The 19964-nt window shown below is 34.6% G+C and overlaps 1 protein-coding gene across 1 annotated transcript in view; it reads left to right on the top strand.

Moving 5' to 3' along the window:
* The window catches only part of LOC144235935 (disintegrin and metalloproteinase domain-containing protein 32-like), a 149509-nt gene that overhangs the window by 27489 nt on the left and 102056 nt on the right, over positions 1-19964 (top strand). Inside the window, exons 4-7 of the mRNA XM_077769550.1 lie at positions 286-361; positions 2759-2835; positions 4111-4288; positions 19737-19805. Of these exons, the coding sequence (XP_077625676.1) occupies positions 286-361; positions 2759-2835; positions 4111-4288; positions 19737-19805 (400 nt within the window). The remainder of the gene's footprint in view (positions 1-285; positions 362-2758; positions 2836-4110; positions 4289-19736; positions 19806-19964) is intronic.

Raw genomic sequence — 19964 nt, 5'->3', positions numbered from 1 at the left:
CCTTTATCGGGTTTGCAGACTTACTATAAAGGCCCTGATAGTAAATATATCAGGCTTTGAGGATCATACTACTTCTATTAAAATGTATCAACTTTGCTGTCATAGCTTGAAAGCAGCCATGGACCATACACAAATTAATGGCTGTGGCTGTGTTCCTATAAAACTTTATTTATAAAGACAGAGTAGATCAGATTTGGCATGGGGGTATTACTTTACTTTGCTGAGCACTGCTTTATATGCTTCAGAAAGAGTAACTTTTAATATTCTCTCATTTTTTGAATTCAGGATTTTTTTAGCACATAATTTTATGGTTTATGTGTATAATCAAGGATTTATAAATTCATATCCTTCAGATATTCAGGTAAGGTTTAAATTCTATATTTTACAGATTTTTAAAATCTTTTTTAATGCTTTTTGAAAAATTTTATTTATTTATTTGTACTAGAGAGAGTGTGTGTGTGCCAGCAAAAAAGGGGCAGAGAGAGAGAGGGAGACTGAGAACCCCAAGTAGTCTCATGCCATTAGCTCAGAGCCTGATGCTGAGCTCAAACTCACAAACATTGAGATCATGACCTGAGCCTAAATTGAGTCAGATGCTTAACTGACTGAGCCACCCAGGTGCCCTTAAAATCTTTTATACATTAAATGTATGTTTTCTTAATACAGAACACTGTATTTATAGATGATATAGTTAAGGATCCATTTATTGCCTCATTTCCCTATTAGATTTTCCCAAAGTCTTGGTAAATTAAAGACAAACTAGATGGATTGAGGCTTTTAATCTTTACTCTCTCTAGAACATAGACAGCATTTAGTTTATATTTTATTGAATAAATGAGTATAAATTAAAGACTAATGGAAGCAAACAAATATTATTGGACACGAGATTGTACATTTTAAAACGTTTTTTAAACCCTCATCCCATCCATCAATAAATATAATTGCCTTTTAAATTATATAGCCAGAATCTGCCCTCTTCTTCTGTCTCCATCCAATGATACTATGCTTTCCCAGTAAATGTTTGGATTATTGCTGTAACTTCCTGAATAATCTCCTTGTTTCTATACCTTGCCCATCCCTTCAGTTAGTTCTCAACATGGCAACCAGATAGATCGTATTAAAGCCTGGACACATTATGTTGTTTTTGTGCTCAGAACCCTCCATAGTCTGACCTCCTTTGTTCACAAAGTGAAAACTGAAGTCATTTCAATATCCTGCAACTTTTACACAATCTGGGCTTCTTTGCGTGTCTGACTTCATCTCCTGTTACTGTCTACCTTATTTACTCTGTTACAGTTATATTGGTCTCCTTGTTGTTCTTCAGCATACCAGACATGTTTCCCTTTCAAGATCTTTGCACTTAATATTTTCTCTGATCCATATGCTTGCTCTTTCTCAAGATTCCCAAGATTCCTTTTCTTTAAGGTCTTTGTTAAAAATTACTCTATTAGTCCCTGACTAACCCCTAATTTAAATTGAATTCTTACCCTTACTACTCTCTTACTTTATCTATTTTATTTTTCTTTAAAGTGATTATTGGTATATGATGTGTCATATATTTTATCTATTTCTGTTTCTCCAGTGCATGTAATTTTCATGAGAGCAGGGATTTTCATATTGTTGGGTTTTTTTTTCCACTGATGTTACCCTGGGGCCTAGAAAAATGCCTGGCACATAGTTCACATAACAAAAATTTGTTGAGAGATTGAATTTGGACACCATGTTGCTTCACTTTTATTGGATAGGACCATCAGTTTATTTTTCTTGTTCCTCTTCCTCCCCTGAGTTCCAATATAAAGCAGTGTTTTAAAAAGAAAGCTTACATCGATTTCCACCAAAATTTATTTACTGTATCTTGGAAATTATATAATCTTCCTTTTTTTCTCCCTGTGATGGTTGATGTTTGCTATATCTCTAAGCTTAATTGTACTGTGGTCAGAGGCCAAACTTTGTGTGACTTCAGTTCTTTAAAATTTTTTGTCTTGCTTCATGGCCTAGAAATTGGTTTCATTTTTGTAAATGTTCCATGTTCTTTAAAAAGAAAATGTATTCTACAGTTTTTGGTCTACTTACATTAGGTTGCTAACACGCCATTTAAATCTTTTTTAGATTCTGAATGCTTGATTTATCAGTTACTGACAGAAATGTTATCTTTTAGTATGATGACAGATTTATCTATTTTTATTATTCTTTCAGTTTTGGGCTTGTGTATTTGGAAGCTATGCATTAAGTGAATACAAATTTGGAATATTTATATCTTCCTGGTCAGTTGAAATTCTTTTCATTATGAAATGTCCCTCTATCACTAGTAATGCTTCTTAAAGTCTTCTTTTCCTTTATTAGCATAGGTTCAGAGTCATCCTTTTGGTTTGTGTTGATATGGTGTATCTTTTTCTAGTTTTTTATCTTCCTCTGCCTTTAAATTTTAGATGTTTCTTTTTAGCAGAATATTAGATTTTTTAAAAAATCCAGATTCATAATCTTTGTCTTTTGATTGATGACCTAAATTTATATATTAGAAAGTAACAACATAATATGGAAGCAAGGTATAAAATAATAATCTCAAGTATTAATCAGAAGAGTAGTTAATACAGTGAAAGGACAAATGTAGGGAAACTTTTTCTGAATGTCATTTTATTCATACAGATATAAACCATGTAGCCTGTGAGAATACTCAGTTCTAGCAAGTATAAAAATAAGAAATCATTAGAAAGTTTTGTTAATCCTAAGTAACCACTTCACTTGTTTTCTTTCATAGGCTCAGTGCTACTACCAGGGTTATGTTGAAGGATATCCCAACTCTGTTGTTACGCTCAGCATGTGCAGTGGATTGAGGTTATTTATTTTCTATCATTGATATGTGAACAATATAGTTAATGATTTTTGGCTGCAGTGAATCTGTTATGTTTATATTAAGTTTGAAGCTGGAAGAGGATTCCTGTGTGGAGATGATGCAATGATATCCTTCAATAAACATGTTTCTTCTCATGTATCTCTTCATCTTCCTTGCTGACTGGAGACATTTCTAACTTCCTTGAAGGTTTAGATTTCCTAGTGTCTTTGATCTACATCTTAATTTTACTTAACTACAGAAATGACAACTGAATGTATATACTAGAACATTATATAGACTAGAGCAACTTGGAGGAGCTGTTTAGGATAGCCTATTTTTTCAGCAAATAATATTTTTGATACTTACCATGTGTCACCTACTTGCTTAGTGTTTGAAGATATAAAGATAAATAAAGATAAAGAAGACATACTTTTTCTTCAGGAAAATACCTTCAGGGAGAAGAGGCAAATTCTATATAAAGAAATAATTATTAAGATAGTACTCATATTTTTCTAATAATATCACTGTTTTAAACTCTAACAATTATAGGGTTTCCTCCTTAAAGCCTAGAGTTTTCTTCTGTCAGGAAATTCTTCACCTTCATTTTGTAGTCTAGGCTCCTTATTTTCACAAATAAATGTTCCTCAGTGCTTGTTACATGGAACCCTGAAATTTGTTTTTTGGGAAGTTATGTACTAACTGCTTAGTTACTTGAACTGTAACCTGTTTTCAGGGAAGAATAATTATAAAAGTTGTTTACTCTTTAAACAGTTGTTTACTCTTCTACAGAGTGTGTGCATAAAGAAAATACATTTCTTTTCATAATTACTGCTTTTATTTTTATAAATGAAATTACTCATTACATATAGTTTTGTTATATAGGTGATATAATCATTTTTCAAAAGCAGCACAAAGCAGAGAGAAATTCATTAAGATTTCTATTTACTATTGCTTTCATTAAGTCACCGACTTGGAAAACAGGGGATTTCTTGATCACTGTAGTGCTGTATACTTATATATAGTATATACACTAGCAACTGATTACATAATTTCTGCTGCTTTTATAACTATAAAGAGAATGAAATGGAAAGTTAGTTTTGTGGATTGCAGGAGATTTTTTTCTCTTCAGAGTTATCTCCAAAATGTAAAGAATATGGGTCAAAATACTGAGCTCAAAAACATTCTTTATCCTTCTCCTCCTCCTTTTGGATTCTGTCAGAATTTTATCATGTAGAATTTATTGAAAGCACTTAACATTTTTATCCTTAATTTTACAGAGGAATACTGCAGTTTGAAAATGTTTCTTATGGAATTGAGCCTCTGGAATCTGCAGTTGAATTTCAGCATCTTATTTATAAATTAAGGAATGGAAACAGTGAATTTGCATCTCTTACTGAAGATGACCGAGGCAAAGAACAAAACCCAGTGGACTATAACATTTTTATAAGTGAAAAAGTGAGTTTGTATATATATTTTTTTCTACTTTCAGGGAAATTATTGCTTTATTTAATTTATGTATAAGATAAATCTATTAAGCTATTGTATAACTGCAGCAAATATTCTTTCCTTCGGAGCATCCTTATCTTACTTAATGTTAAAATTTCCTTGGAACCATACATTGCCTTTTTCTCCTTACATCAATTGATCATTTACTTTTTTATGACCCGTTTTTATTTTAATTCTTATTTTCTTACATGTTAATAACTTTCTAAAAATTAACTCGTGTGTATTCAATATAAATTTAATTTAGTTCAGTTCCTGATTTTGTGACTGTAGTCCTAGAAGTTATTTTATAAGGACAGTATTTATAAAGATTACATTCATAAGTAAGGAGTCAGCATTAAATTATAGCCTAAATTAAAATTAAAATATCAGAAGCAATATTGTCATGTATGGCCATGTAAATTGTTCAAGTGTTCACCTTGTATAATTTCATGTTTTAATTTTATTCATAAAAGTAATTGTGAAATAAAATTTTTTTCTGAGTAAAAGTGGCATAAACATGCATAGTTAATAAAAGACATGTGGCAGTGTTAGTTGTTCCCAGTGCATGTTTTCCCATCTCCTTTCAGTTTAAAAAAGCAAACAAAACCCCTCACAATTTAGCTGGGCATGTGAAAAAAGGCTACATTTTTCAAACTTCCCTTGTATATAGATAGGGTCATGTGAGGAAGTTATAGCTAATGATATGTAAACAGGTATAATGTCTGTCATGTCTGGATTGAATTCTAAAGGAAGGGAGCTTATCTCCTCCTTTTCACTTCCTGCTGGTTGCAATGTGGACATGTTTATACATCATAGTCTACTAGGATGATGATGATGCCATTCATGTAGAGTGAGCCTTACTCCTGAAGAATTTACAGGACTACACCATCATACCTCCTCAGACTTTTATGTAAGGGAGAAATAAATTTCATTGTTTAATCCACTATTATTTTAGTGTCTCTGTTATATATTTTAATCCTATATCCAAAAAATACAGGGTTCAACAGGATTTTGAAATGCACATGCAGCACCAGAGTATTAGTTATATAGGTAATATATAAAATTTCATTAACTAAATACTGAATGTTTTTCCATCTAAGAATTTAGAATGATAATTTACAGTGGTTTAGATGATCCAGTATGGTAGACAGTGTTGGTGCTCTGCCCAGATCCGTCTTACTGTATTTTTGAAGATATAGGGCTGGATGGTGGGACACCCTGTCTTTGGAGGTGGCTTTTGCTTTTAACATTCAGTATCTGTGACTCTTTTACAAAATTTATTTATACTTAAAAAAAGTTTTTCCAGTTTTATTGAGAAGTAATCGGCATATAGCATCTTTTTAATTCAAAGTATATAACAATGTTTTGATATTTACATATATTGCATAATGAATACCACAATAAGCCTAGTTAACATCTGTTACCACATAGTACAGTTTTCTTTCTTGTGATGAGAACGTTTAAGTTCACTCTCTTAGCAGCTCTCAAATATACATTACAGTATAATTAACTATAGTCATCTTCTGTACATTACATTCTCAGAACTTATTTGTCTTGTAACTGGAAGTTTGTACCTTTTGACGACCTTCCTTTTTCTCCAACTCCAACCATGTTGAATTTATTTTCGTGTATGGTGTAAGAAAGCGGTTGGTTTTATTTTTCTGCATGTTGCTGCCCAGTTTTCTCAACACCATTTGATGAAGAGACTTTTTTTTACTATTTTATTTTATTTTTCTTAAATAGTTTATTGTCAGGTTGGTTTCCATTTAACACCCAGTGCTCATCCCAACAAGTGCCCTCTTCCATGCCCATCATCCCCCAGCCTCTATTCCCCACCCCCATCAACCCTCAGTTTGTTCTCAGCATTCAAGAGTCTCTCATGCTTTGACTCCCTCCCTCTCCCCAACCATTTTTCCCCTTCTTCTCCCCCATAGTCCTCCATACCCACCTTACGTGCAAACATAAGGTATCTGTCCCCTGCCTGACTTATTTCTCTCAGCATAACCCCCTCAAGTTCCATCCATATTGCTACACATGGCCAGATTTCATTCTTTCTTATTGCCATGTAGTATTCCATTGTATAGATAAACCACAGCTTCTTGATCCATTCATCCGTTGATGGACACTTAGGCTCTTTCCATGTTTTGGCTATTGTGGAGAGTGCTGCTATGAACATTGGGGTACACGTGCCCCTATGCATCAGCACTCCTGTATCCCTTGGGTAAATTCCTAGCAGTGCTATTGCAGNAACATTGAGATCATGACCTGAGCCTAAATTGAGTCAGATGCTTAACTGACTGAGCCACCCAGGTGCCCTTAAAATCTTTTATACATTAAATGTATGTTTTCTTAATACAGAACACTGTATTTATAGATGATATAGTTAAGGATCCATTTATTGCCTCATTTCCCTATTAGATTTTCCCAAAGTCTTGGTAAATTAAAGACAAACTAGATGGATTGAGGCTTTTAATCTTTACTCTCTCTAGAACATAGACAGCATTTAGTTTATATTTTATTGAATAAATGAGTATAAATTAAAGACTAATGGAAGCAAACAAATATTATTGGACACGAGATTGTACATTTTAAAACGTTTTTTAAACCCTCATCCCATCCATCAATAAATATAATTGCCTTTTAAATTATATAGCCAGAATCTGCCCTCTTCTTCTGTCTCCATCCAATGATACTATGCTTTCCCAGTAAATGTTTGGATTATTGCTGTAACTTCCTGAATAATCTCCTTGTTTCTATACCTTGCCCATCCCTTCAGTTAGTTCTCAACATGGCAACCAGATAGATCGTATTAAAGCCTGGACACATTATGTTGTTTTTGTGCTCAGAACCCTCCATAGTCTGACCTCCTTTGTTCACAAAGTGAAAACTGAAGTCATTTCAATATCCTGCAACTTTTACACAATCTGGGCTTCTTTGCGTGTCTGACTTCATCTCCTGTTACTGTCTACCTTATTTACTCTGTTACAGTTATATTGGTCTCCTTGTTGTTCTTCAGCATACCAGACATGTTTCCCTTTCAAGATCTTTGCACTTAATATTTTCTCTGATCCATATGCTTGCTCTTTCTCAAGATTCCCAAGATTCCTTTTCTTTAAGGTCTTTGTTAAAAATTACTCTATTAGTCCCTGACTAACCCCTAATTTAAATTGAATTCTTACCCTTACTACTCTCTTACTTTATCTATTTTATTTTTCTTTAAAGTGATTATTGGTATATGATGTGTCATATATTTTATCTATTTCTGTTTCTCCAGTGCATGTAATTTTCATGAGAGCAGGGATTTTCATATTGTTGGGTTTTTTTTTCCACTGATGTTACCCTGGGGCCTAGAAAAATGCCTGGCACATAGTTCACATAACAAAAATTTGTTGAGAGATTGAATTTGGACACCATGTTGCTTCACTTTTATTGGATAGGACCATCAGTTTATTTTTCTTGTTCCTCTTCCTCCCCTGAGTTCCAATATAAAGCAGTGTTTTAAAAAGAAAGCTTACATCGATTTCCACCAAAATTTATTTACTGTATCTTGGAAATTATATAATCTTCCTTTTTTTCTCCCTGTGATGGTTGATGTTTGCTATATCTCTAAGCTTAATTGTACTGTGGTCAGAGGCCAAACTTTGTGTGACTTCAGTTCTTTAAAATTTTTTGTCTTGCTTCATGGCCTAGAAATTGGTTTCATTTTTGTAAATGTTCCATGTTCTTTAAAAAGAAAATGTATTCTACAGTTTTTGGTCTACTTACATTAGGTTGCTAACACGCCATTTAAATCTTTTTTAGATTCTGAATGCTTGATTTATCAGTTACTGACAGAAATGTTATCTTTTAGTATGATGACAGATTTATCTATTTTTATTATTCTTTCAGTTTTGGGCTTGTGTATTTGGAAGCTATGCATTAAGTGAATACAAATTTGGAATATTTATATCTTCCTGGTCAGTTGAAATTCTTTTCATTATGAAATGTCCCTCTATCACTAGTAATGCTTCTTAAAGTCTTCTTTTCCTTTATTAGCATAGGTTCAGAGTCATCCTTTTGGTTTGTGTTGATATGGTGTATCTTTTTCTAGTTTTATATCTTCCTCTGCCTTTAAATTTTAGATGTTTCTTTTTAGCAGAATATTAGATTTTTTAAAAAATCCAGATTCATAATCTTTGTCTTTTGATTGATGACCTAAATTTATATATTAGAAAGTAACAACATAATATGGAAGCAAGGTATAAAATAATAATCTCAAGTATTAATCAGAAGAGTAGTTAATACAGTGAAAGGACAAATGTAGGGAAACTTTTTCTGAATGTCATTTTATTCATACAGATATAAACCATGTAGCCTGTGAGAATACTCAGTTCTAGCAAGTATAAAAATAAGAAATCATTAGAAAGTTTTGTTAATCCTAAGTAACCACTTCACTTGTTTTCTTTCATAGGCTCAGTGCTACTACCAGGGTTATGTTGAAGGATATCCCAACTCTGTTGTTACGCTCAGCATGTGCAGTGGATTGAGGTTATTTATTTTCTATCATTGATATGTGAACAATATAGTTAATGATTTTTGGCTGCAGTGAATCTGTTATGTTTATATTAAGTTTGAAGCTGGAAGAGGATTCCTGTGTGGAGATGATGCAATGATATCCTTCAATAAACATGTTTCTTCTCATGTATCTCTTCATCTTCCTTGCTGACTGGAGACATTTCTAACTTCCTTGAAGGTTTAGATTTCCTAGTGTCTTTGATCTACATCTTAATTTTACTTAACTACAGAAATGACAACTGAATGTATATACTAGAACATTATATAGACTAGAGCAACTTGGAGGAGCTGTTTAGGATAGCCTATTTTTTCAGCAAATAATATTTTTGATACTTACCATGTGTCACCTACTTGCTTAGTGTTTGAAGATATAAAGATAAATAAAGATAAAGAAGACATACTTTTTCTTCAGGAAAATACCTTCAGGGAGAAGAGGCAAATTCTATATAAAGAAATAATTATTAAGATAGTACTCATATTTTTCTAATAATATCACTGTTTTAAACTCTAACAATTATAGGGTTTCCTCCTTAAAGCCTAGAGTTTTCTTCTGTCAGGAAATTCTTCACCTTCATTTTGTAGTCTAGGCTCCTTATTTTCACAAATAAATGTTCCTCAGTGCTTGTTACATGGAACCCTGAAATTTGTTTTTTGGGAAGTTATGTACTAACTACTTAGTTACTTGAACTGTAACCTGTTTTCAGGGAAGAATAATTATAAAAGTTGTTTACTCTTTAAACAGTTGTTTACTCTTCTACAGAGTGTGTGCATAAAGAAAATACATTTCTTTTCATAATTACTGCTTTTATTTTTATAAATGAAATTACTCATTACATATAGTTTTGTTATATAGGTGATATAATCATTTTTCAAAAGCAGCACAAAGCAGAGAGAAATTCATTAAGATTTCTATTTACTATTGCTTTCATTAAGTCACCGACTTGGAAAACAGGGGATTTCTTGATCACTGTAGTGCTGTATACTTATATATAGTATATACACTAGCAACTGATTACATAATTTCTGCTGCTTTTATAACTATAAAGAGAATGAAATGGAAAGTTAGTTTTGTGGACTGCAGGAGATTTTTTTCTCTTCAGAGTTATCTCCAAAATGTAAAGAATATGGGTCAAAATACTGAGCTCAAAAACATTCTTTATCCTTCTCCTCCTCCTTTTGGATTCTGTCAGAATTTTATCATGTAGAATTTATTGAAAGCACTTAACATTTTTATCCTTAATTTTACAGAGGAATACTGCAGTTTGAAAATGTTTCTTATGGAATTGAGCCTCTGGAATCTGCAGTTGAATTTCAGCATCTTATTTATAAATTAAGGAATGGAAACAGTGAATTTGCATCTCTTACTGAAGATGACCGAGGCAAAGAACAAAACCCAGTGGACTATAACATTTTTATAAGTGAAAAAGTGAGTTTGTATATATATTTTTTTCTACTTTCAGGGAAATTATTGCTTTATTTAATTTATGTATAAGATAAATCTATTAAGCTATTGTATAACTGCAGCAAATATTCTTTCCTTCGGAGCATCCTTATCTTACTTAATGTTAAAATTTCCTTGGAACCATACATTGCCTTTTTCTCCTTACATCAATTGATCATTTACTTTTTTATGACCCGTTTTTATTTTAATTCTTATTTTCTTACATGTTAATAACTTTCTAAAAATTAACTCGTGTGTATTCAATATAAATTTAATTTAGTTCAGTTCCTGATTTTGTGACTGTAGTCCTAGAAGTTATTTTATAAGGACAGTATTTATAAAGATTACATTCATAAGTAAGGAGTCAGCATTAAATTATAGCCTAAATTAAAATTAAAATATCAGAAGCAATATTGTCATGTATGGCCATGTAAATTGTTCAAGTGTTCACCTTGTATAATTTCATGTTTTAATTTTATTCATAAAAGTAATTGTGAAATAAAATTTTTTTCTGAGTAAAAGTGGCATAAACATGCATAGTTAATAAAAGACATGTGGCAGTGTTAGTTGTTCCCAGTGCATGTTTTCCCATCTCCTTTCAGTTTAAAAAAGCAAACAAAACCCCTCACAATTTAGCTGGGCATGTGAAAAAAGGCTACATTTTTCAAACTTCCCTTGTATATAGATAGGGTCATGTGAGGAAGTTATAGCTAATGATATGTAAACAGGTATAATGTCTGTCATGTCTGGATTGAATTCTAAAGGAAGGGAGCTTATCTCCTCCTTTTCACTTCCTGCTGGTTGCAATGTGGACATGTTTATACATCATAGTCTACTAGGATGATGATGATGCCATTCATGTAGAGTGAGCCTTACTCCTGAAGAATTTACAGGACTACACCATCATACCTCCTCAGACTTTTATGTAAGGGAGAAATAAATTTCATTGTTTAATCCACTATTATTTTAGTGTCTCTGTTATATATTTTAATCCTATATCCAAAAAATACAGGGTTCAACAGGATTTTGAAATGCACATGCAGCACCAGAGTATTAGTTATATAGGTAATATATAAAATTTCATTAACTAAATACTGAATGTTTTTCCATCTAAGAATTTAGAATGATAATTTACAGTGGTTTAGATGATCCAGTATGGTAGACAGTGTTGGTGCTCTGCCCAGATCCGTCTTACTGTATTTTTGAAGATATAGGGCTGGATGGTGGGACACCCTGTCTTTGGAGGTGGCTTTTGCTTTTAACATTCAGTATCTGTGACTCTTTTACAAAATTTATTTATACTTAAAAAAAGTTTTTCCAGTTTTATTGAGAAGTAATCGGCATATAGCATCTTTTTAATTCAAAGTATATAACAATGTTTTGATATTTACATATATTGCATAATGAATACCACAATAAGCCTAGTTAACATCTGTTACCACATAGTACAGTTTTCTTTCTTGTGATGAGAACGTTTAAGTTCACTCTCTTAGCAGCTCTCAAATATACATTACAGTATAATTAACTATAGTCATCTTCTGTACATTACATTCTCAGAACTTATTTGTCTTGTAACTGGAAGTTTGTACCTTTTGACGACCTTCCTTTTTCTCCAACTCCAACCATGTTGAATTTATTTTCGTGTATGGTGTAAGAAAGCGGTTGGTTTTATTTTTCTGCATGTTGCTGCCCAGTTTTCTCAACACCATTTGATGAAGAGACTTTTTTTTACTATTTTATTTTATTTTTCTTAAATAGTTTATTGTCAGGTTGGTTTCCATTTAACACCCAGTGCTCATCCCAACAAGTGCCCTCTTCCATGCCCATCACCCCCCAGCCTCTATTCCCCACCCCCATCAACCCTCAGTTTGTTCTCAGCATTCAAGAGTCTCTCATGCTTTGACTCCCTCCCTCTCCCCAACCATTTTTCCCCTTCTTCTCCCCCATAGTCCTCCATACCCACCTTACGTGCAAACATAAGGTATCTGTCCCCTGCCTGACTTATTTCTCTCAGCATAACCCCCTCAAGTTCCATCCATATTGCTACACATGGCCAGATTTCATTCTTTCTTATTGCCATGTAGTATTCCATTGTATAGATAAACCACAGCTTCTTGATCCATTCATCCGTTGATGGACACTTAGGCTCTTTCCATGTGTTGGCTATTATGGAGAGTNCCCCCCAGCCTCTATTCCCCACCCCCATCAACCCTCAGTTTGTTCTCAGCATTCAAGAGTCTCTCATGCTTTGACTCCCTCCCTCTCCCCAACCATTTTTCCCCTTCTTCTCCCCCATAGTCCTCCATACCCACCTTACGTGCAAACATAAGGTATCTGTCCCCTGCCTGACTTATTTCTCTCAGCATAACCCCCTCAAGTTCCATCCATATTGCTACACATGGCCAGATTTCATTCTTTCTTATTGCCATGTAGTATTCCATTGTATAGATAAACCACATCTTCTTGATCCATTCGTCCGTTGATGGACACTTAGGCTCTTTCCATGTTTTGGCTATTGTTGAGAGTGCTGCTATGAACATTGGGGTACATGTGCCCCTATGCATCAGCACTCCTGTATCCCTTGGGTAAATTCCTAGCAGTGCTATTGCTGGGTCATAGGGGAGTTCTATTGTTAATTTTTTGAGGAACCTCCACACTGTTTTCCAGAGGGGCTGCACCAGCTTACATTCCCACCAACAGTGCAGGAGGGTGCCCGTTTCTCCACATCCTCGCCAACATCTGGAGTCTCCTGATTTGCTCATTTTCACCGCTCTGACCAGCGTGAGGTGGTATCTCAGTGTGGTTTTGATTTGTCTTTCCCTGATGAGGAGGGACATTGAGCATCCGTTCATGTGTCTGTGGGCCATCTGGATGTCCTCTTTGGAGAAGTGTCTGTTCATGTCTTCTGCCCATTTCTTCACTGGATTATTTGTTTTTCGGGTGTGGAGTGTGAGGAGTCCCTTATAGATTTTGGATACTAGCCCTTTATCTGATATGTTATTTGCAACTATCTTTTCACATTCCATTAGTTGCCTATTAGATTTATTGATTGTTCCCTTTGCAATGCAGAAACTTTATATCTTGATGAGGTCCCAGTAGTTCATTTTTGCTCTTGATTCCCTTGCTTTGGGGATGTGTCAAGTAAGAAATTGCTGTGGTGGAGGTCAAGGAGGTTGTTTCCTGCTTTCTCCTCTAGGGTTTTGATGGTTTCCTGTCTCACGTTCAGGTCCTGTATCCATTTTGAGTTTATTTTTGTGTATGGTGTGAGAAAGTGATATAAGTTTCATTCTTCTGCATTTGCTGCCCAGTTCTCCCAGCACCATCTGTTAAAGAGGCTGTCTTTTTTCCATTGGATACTCTTTCCCGCTTTGTCAAAGATTAGTTGGCCATACATTTGTGGGTCCAGTTCTGAGTCCTCTATTCTATTCCATTTGTCAATGTATCTGTTTTTGTACCAATACCATACTGTCTTAATGATTACAGCTTTGTAGTAGAGGCTAAAGTCTGGGATGGTGATTCCTCCCATTTTGGTTTTCTTCTTCAATATTACTTTGGCTATTTGGGGTCTTTTGTGGTTCCACACAAATTTTAGGATAGTTTGTTCTAGTTTTGAGAAAAATGCTGGTGCAATTTTGATTGGGATTGCATTGAATGTGTAGATAGCTTTGGGTAGTCATGACAGTTTAACAATATTTATTCTTCTGATCCATGAGCATGGAATGTTTTTCCATTTCTTTGTGTCTTCTTCAATTTCCTTCAATAGTTTTCTATAGTTTTCGTCATACGGATCTCTTATATCTTTGGTTAGGTTTATTCCTAGCTATTTTATGAAGTTTTTTTGTGTAGTTGTGAATGGGATCAATTTCTTGATTTCTCTTTCTGTTGCTTCACCAGTGGTGTATAAAAATGCAACCGATTTCTGCACGTTGATTTTGTACCCTGCAACTTTGCTGAATTCATAGATCAGTTCTAGTAGGCTACTGGTGGAGTCTGTCAGGTTTTCTATGTAGAGTATCATGTCATCTGTGAAAAGTGAAAGTTTGACTTCTTTGCCAATTCTGATGCCTTTTATTTCCTTTTGTTGTCTGATGATTGATGCTAACACTGTTCAACAACGGTGGTGAGAGTGGACATCCCTGTCATGTTCGTGACTTCAGGGGGAAAGCTCTCAGTTTTTCCCCATTGAGGATGATGTTAGCTGAAGGCTTCTCATAGATGGCTTTTATGATGTTTAAGTAAGTTCCTTCCATCCCAACTTTCTTGAGGGTCTTAATTAAGAAGGGATGCTGTATTTTGTCAAATGCTTTTTTTGCATCTGTCGACAGGGTCATATGGGTTTTATCTTTTCTTTTGTCATTGATTGAACCAGCCCTGTAACCCAGGAATGAATCCCACTTGATCATGGTGGATAATTCTTTTTATGTGCTGTTGGATTCAGTTTGCAGGTATCTTGTTGAGGATTTTTGCATCCGTATTCATCAACGATATTGGCCTGTAGTTCTCTTTTCTTCTGAGTCTCTGTCTAGCTTGGGAATCAAAGTGATGCTGGCTTCATAGAATGAGTCCGGAAATTTTCCTTCGATTTCTATTTTTGGAATAGCTTGAGAAGAATGGGTGTTAACACTGTTTTAAATGTCTGGTAGACTTCCCCAGGGAAGCCACCTGGCCCAGGGCTCTTATTTGTTGGGAGATTTTTGATAACTGATTCAATTTCTTCACTAGTTATGGGTCTGTTTTGAGTTTCTATCTCTTCCCATGTGAATTTTATTAGTGAGTGTGTGTTTAGGTATTTGTCCATTTCTTCTCAGTTGTTGGCATATAATTTTTCATAGTATTCTTTGATAATTGCTTGTATTTCTGAGAGGTTGGTTGTACTAAGTCCATTTTCATTCATGATTTTGTCTATATGGGTGCTCTCTCTTTTCTTTTTGAGAATCCTGGCTAGAGGTTTGTCAATTTTGTTTATTTTTTTAAAAAACCAACTCTTGGTGTCATTGATCTGTTGAACTGTTCTTTTGGATTCTATATTGTTTATTTCTGCCAGGATTTTTATTATTTCTCTTCTGCTACTGGGTCTGGGGTACTCTTGTTGCTCCCCTCATAGTTCCTTTAGGTGCACTGTTAGATTTTGTACTTGCGCTTTTTCTAATTTCTTGAAGTAGACATAGAGTGCAATGTACTTTCCTGTTAGGACTGCCTTTGTCGCATTCCACAGAGTTTGAATTGTTGTATTTTCATTTTCATTTGTTTCCATATATTTTTAATTTCTTCTCCAATTGCCTGATTGGCCCATTCTTTCTTTAGAAGGGTGTTCTTTAACCTCCATGTTTTTGGAGGTTTTCCAGTCTTTTTCCTGTGGCTGATTTCACGTTTCATAGCATTGTGATCTGAAAGTGTGCATGGTATGATCTCAATTCTTTTATATTTATTGAGGGCTGCTTTATGTCCCAGTATGTGATCTATCTTGAAGAATGTGCCATGCGCACTTGAAAAGAAAGGGAATTCCATGGCCTCAGGATGTAGAGTTCTAAATACATCTGTCAAATCCATCTGGTCCAATGTGTCATTCAAGTCCATTGTTTCTTTAGTGATTTTCTGTTTCATTGATCTATCCATTGCTGTAAGTGAAGTATTAATATAAAGTCCCCTGCTATTAGCACATTCTTATCCATAAGATCGTTTCTGTTTGGATTAATTGTTTTATGTATTTAGGTGCTTCTGTATTTGGTCCATAGACATTTATAATTGTTAGCTCTTCCTGATGGATCGAGCCTGTAATTATTGCCCTTCTTCATCCCTTGTTACTGCTTTTACTTTAAAGTCCAGTTATTGTGATATAAGTGTAGCTACTCCAGCTCTATTTTGACTTCCAGTAGCATGATAGTTATTTCTCCATCCCCTTACTTTCAACCTGAAGGTCTCCTTAGGTCTAAAATGAGTTTCTTGTAGACAGCATATAGATGGATTTTGTTTTTTTATCCATTCTGCTCCCCTGTGTCTTTTGATTGGAGCATTTAGTCCATTTACATGTAGTGTTATTATTGAAAAATATGGGTTTAGAGTCATTGTGTCCTTTGTGGGATTGATGCTTGTGGTGGTGTCTCTGGTACCTTGTGTTTCTTGCAACATTTCCCTCTTAGAGTCCCCCTCAGGATTTCTTGTAGGTTGATGGTTTAATGGCGACAAATTCTTTCAATTTGTGCTTATTTGGGAAGACTTTTATGTCTCCTTCTATTCTGAATGACAGGCTTGCTGGATAGAGAATTCTTGCCTGCACATTTTTTCTGTTCATCACATTGAATGTTTCCTGCCATTCCTTTCTGGCCTGCCAAGTTTCAGTAGATACGTCTGTCACCATTCTGATAGATTTTCCTTTGTATGTTAGGGCCCTTTTATCCCTAGCTGCTTTCAGAATTCTCTCTTTGTCCTTATATTTTGCGAGTTTCACTATGATATGTCGGGCAGATTCAAGTTACGTCTGAGGGGAGTTCTCTGTGCCTCTTGGATTTCAGTGTCTGTTTCCTTCCCCAGATTGAGGATGTTCTTAGCTATAATTTGTTCAAGGACTCCTTCAGTGCCTTTCCCTCTCTCTTCCTCTTCTGGAATTCCTATGATACGGATACTGTTCCATTTGATTATATCTTTTTGCTCTTGCACTCTCCTTTCATGTTCCTGGATCAGTTTACCTCTCTTTTTCTTGGCTTCCTTTTTCTTTCATTGTGTCTTCTAATTCACCTATTCTCCTTTCTGCCTCTTCAATCCGTGCGTTGGTCGCCTCCATTTTATTATGCATCTCACTTATAGCATTTTTAAATTCATCACAACTATTTTTAAGCTCCATAGTCTTTGTAGCAATAGTTTCTCTGATGTCTTTCTTGCCTTTTTCAAGCCCAGCGATTAATTTTGTGACTATTTTTTCTAAATTCTTCTTCAGTTATGTTGCCTCTATCTGTTTTGAGCAGTTCTTTAGCTGTCATTTTTTCCTGGAATTTCTTTAGAGGAGAGTTCTTCCATTTGATCATTTAGGTTAGCTTTCTGTCTTTTGTTAGCTTTAAAAGCTTGTTATGCACGCTGCCCCTGTGAGTACTGCTGTATTAAAGAAGGCTCTTTGACTGTCCAGGTCCTGTCTGTTCTGGAAGTGTTCTTTGAATGGTGTCTCTTGGTCTCTCTTGTTGAGACTTTGATTATTTTATTTCCCTACTCGTAGTGGTATTTGAGACTCTCCATCATGTGTGCTTTGGCTTGTTTCTTGAGGTAGCCACTATATGGTTTCCTCAGCGGACTCGGTCTCCTTTTCCTCTGTAAGGGTTCTTACGGCTTCAGGCCTTCTCTGTTTGAGAGATGGGGGTGAGTGAAATGTACGGAACTCCCCACTTCTACACCATCTTGGCTCTTCCTTGAAGAGACTTTTTTGCAATGCATATTCATTCCTGCTTTGTTGAAGATTAGTTGACTATATAGTCGTAGGTCCATTTCTGATTTTACTGTTCTCTTCCATTGATCCATGTGCCTGCTTTTATGACAGTACCAGATTGTCTTAATGATTACAGATTTATAATATAGCATGATATCCAAAATTGTGATGCCTCCAGTTTTGTTTTTCTTCTTTGGCTATTTGGGGTCTTTTGTGGTCCCATGGAAATTTTAGGATTTTTCCTTCTAGTTCTGTGAAAAATGCGTGTTTTATATAGATGGGTTTTCATTAAATATGTAGATGTTTTGGGTAGTATCAACATTGTAACAATGTTTTTCTAATCCATGAACATGGAATCTTTTCCATTTCTTTGTGTCCTCTTTGATTTATTTTATAAGTGTTATATAGTTTTAAGAGTATAGATCTTTTACCTCTTTGGTTAGGTTTATTCTTAAGCATCTAATTGCTTTTGGTGCAATTGCAAATAGGATCAATTCCTTGATTTCTTTTTCTGCTGTATTGTTATTGATATCTCGAAATGCAACCAATTAATGTACATTGATTTTTTAGCCTGCAACTTTACTTAACTCATGTATTAAATCTAGTAATTTTTTGGTGGGGTCTTTTGGGTTTTCTACATAGAGTATCATGTCATATGCATGTAGCGAAAGTGACTTTTTCCTGGCCAGTTTGGATGCTTTTATTTCTTTTTGTTGTCTGATTGCTGAGGCTAAGACTTCCAGTTCTATATTAAATAGTAATGGTGATAATGGACATCCTTGTCTTCTTCTTGACCATTTAGTTAAAGCTCTTAGTTTTTCCCAAATGAGGATGATATTAGTTATGGGTCATTCATATGTGGCCTTTATGATGTTAAGGTGTCTCCCTATTTCGTTGAGGGTTTTTATTTGGAATGTATGCTGTATTTTGTCAAATGCTTTTTATGCATCTATGGGAGGATAATATGGTTCTTATCTTTTCTTTATAATGTGGTGTATCATGTTGATTCATATGCAAGTATTGAACCACCGTTACATCCCCATTGATCGTGGTGAATGATTCTTTTAGTGTACTGTTGGATTTATTTTGTTAGTATCTTATTGAGAATTTTTGCATCCATGTTCGTTAGGGATATTGGCGTATAATTCTCCTTTATTAGTCGGGTCTTTGGTTTTGGAATCAATACTAGCCTTGTAGAAGGAGTTTGGACATTTTCCTTCCATTTCTGTTTTTTGGAACAGTTTGAGAAGAACAGGTATTAAGTCTTTTTTAAATGTCTTTTTAAAGACATTTAAAGACATTTCCCTTGGAAAGCCATCTGGCCCTGAACTTTTTTGTTTTTTTGGGAGATTTTTGGTTACTGATTCAATTTCTTTGCTAGTTATGGGTGGGTCTGTTCATATTTTATATTTCTTCCTGTTTCAGTTTTGGTAGTTTGTATGTTTCTAGTAATTTGTCCATTTCTTCCAGATTGCCCAATTTGTTGGCAATTGTAATATATTTATGCCATGGAATATTCATCCTTAAAAAAGAAGGAAATCTTCCCATCTGTGACAACATGGAGGAACGTGGAGGATGTTATGCTAAGTGAAGTAAGCCATGCACACAAAGACAAGTAATACATGATCTCACTTATATGTGCTCTCTAAAATAGTCAAACTCAAGGCAAGGAAGAAAATGGTAGTTGCCAGGACCTGAGGACAGGGAGAAATGGGGAAATGTTGGTCAAATGGTACTAAGTTTCACTTACACAATATAAGTAAGTTCTGGAGATTTAATATACAGTAATATGACTATATTTAAAAATAGCATATTGTAAACTTGAAATTTTCCTGAGTGTTGAACTTACATGTTCTCATCACACACACACTCACNNNGTTTTATATTTTAAATATATATATATTTATTTGTCAATTATTCCTCGGGAAGGTAGAAAAATGATTTTAATTCAGATTAAACAATTTATGAAAGTTTTATATGCTTTTAAGTGTGCTTTTTCTTTTTTCTAGTCATCATCAACTGTTCCAGATTTAATTCCGCTTTATCTAGAAATGCATATTGTGGTGGATAAATCTTTGGTATGTGTTTTTCTTTTTCTTTGCTTTAAATATTTGGTGTGAATGTATGATTGTCCCTAGCAAGAAAGGAACTTAAAAATTCCNAGCCTGGAGCCTGTTTCAGATTCTGTGTCTCCCTCTCTCTCTGAGCCTCCCCTGCTCACACTGTCTCTTTCTCTC

The sequence above is a fragment of the Crocuta crocuta genome, unplaced genomic scaffold (genome assembly GCF_008692635.1).
Source record: "Crocuta crocuta isolate KB4526 unplaced genomic scaffold, BGI_CrCroc_1.0 scaffold698, whole genome shotgun sequence".
NCBI classification, from domain to species: Eukaryota; Metazoa; Chordata; class Mammalia; order Carnivora; family Hyaenidae; genus Crocuta; species Crocuta crocuta.
The sequence above is the reverse complement of the archived record's forward strand: the minus strand, read 5'-3'. Positions and strand labels throughout refer to the sequence as shown.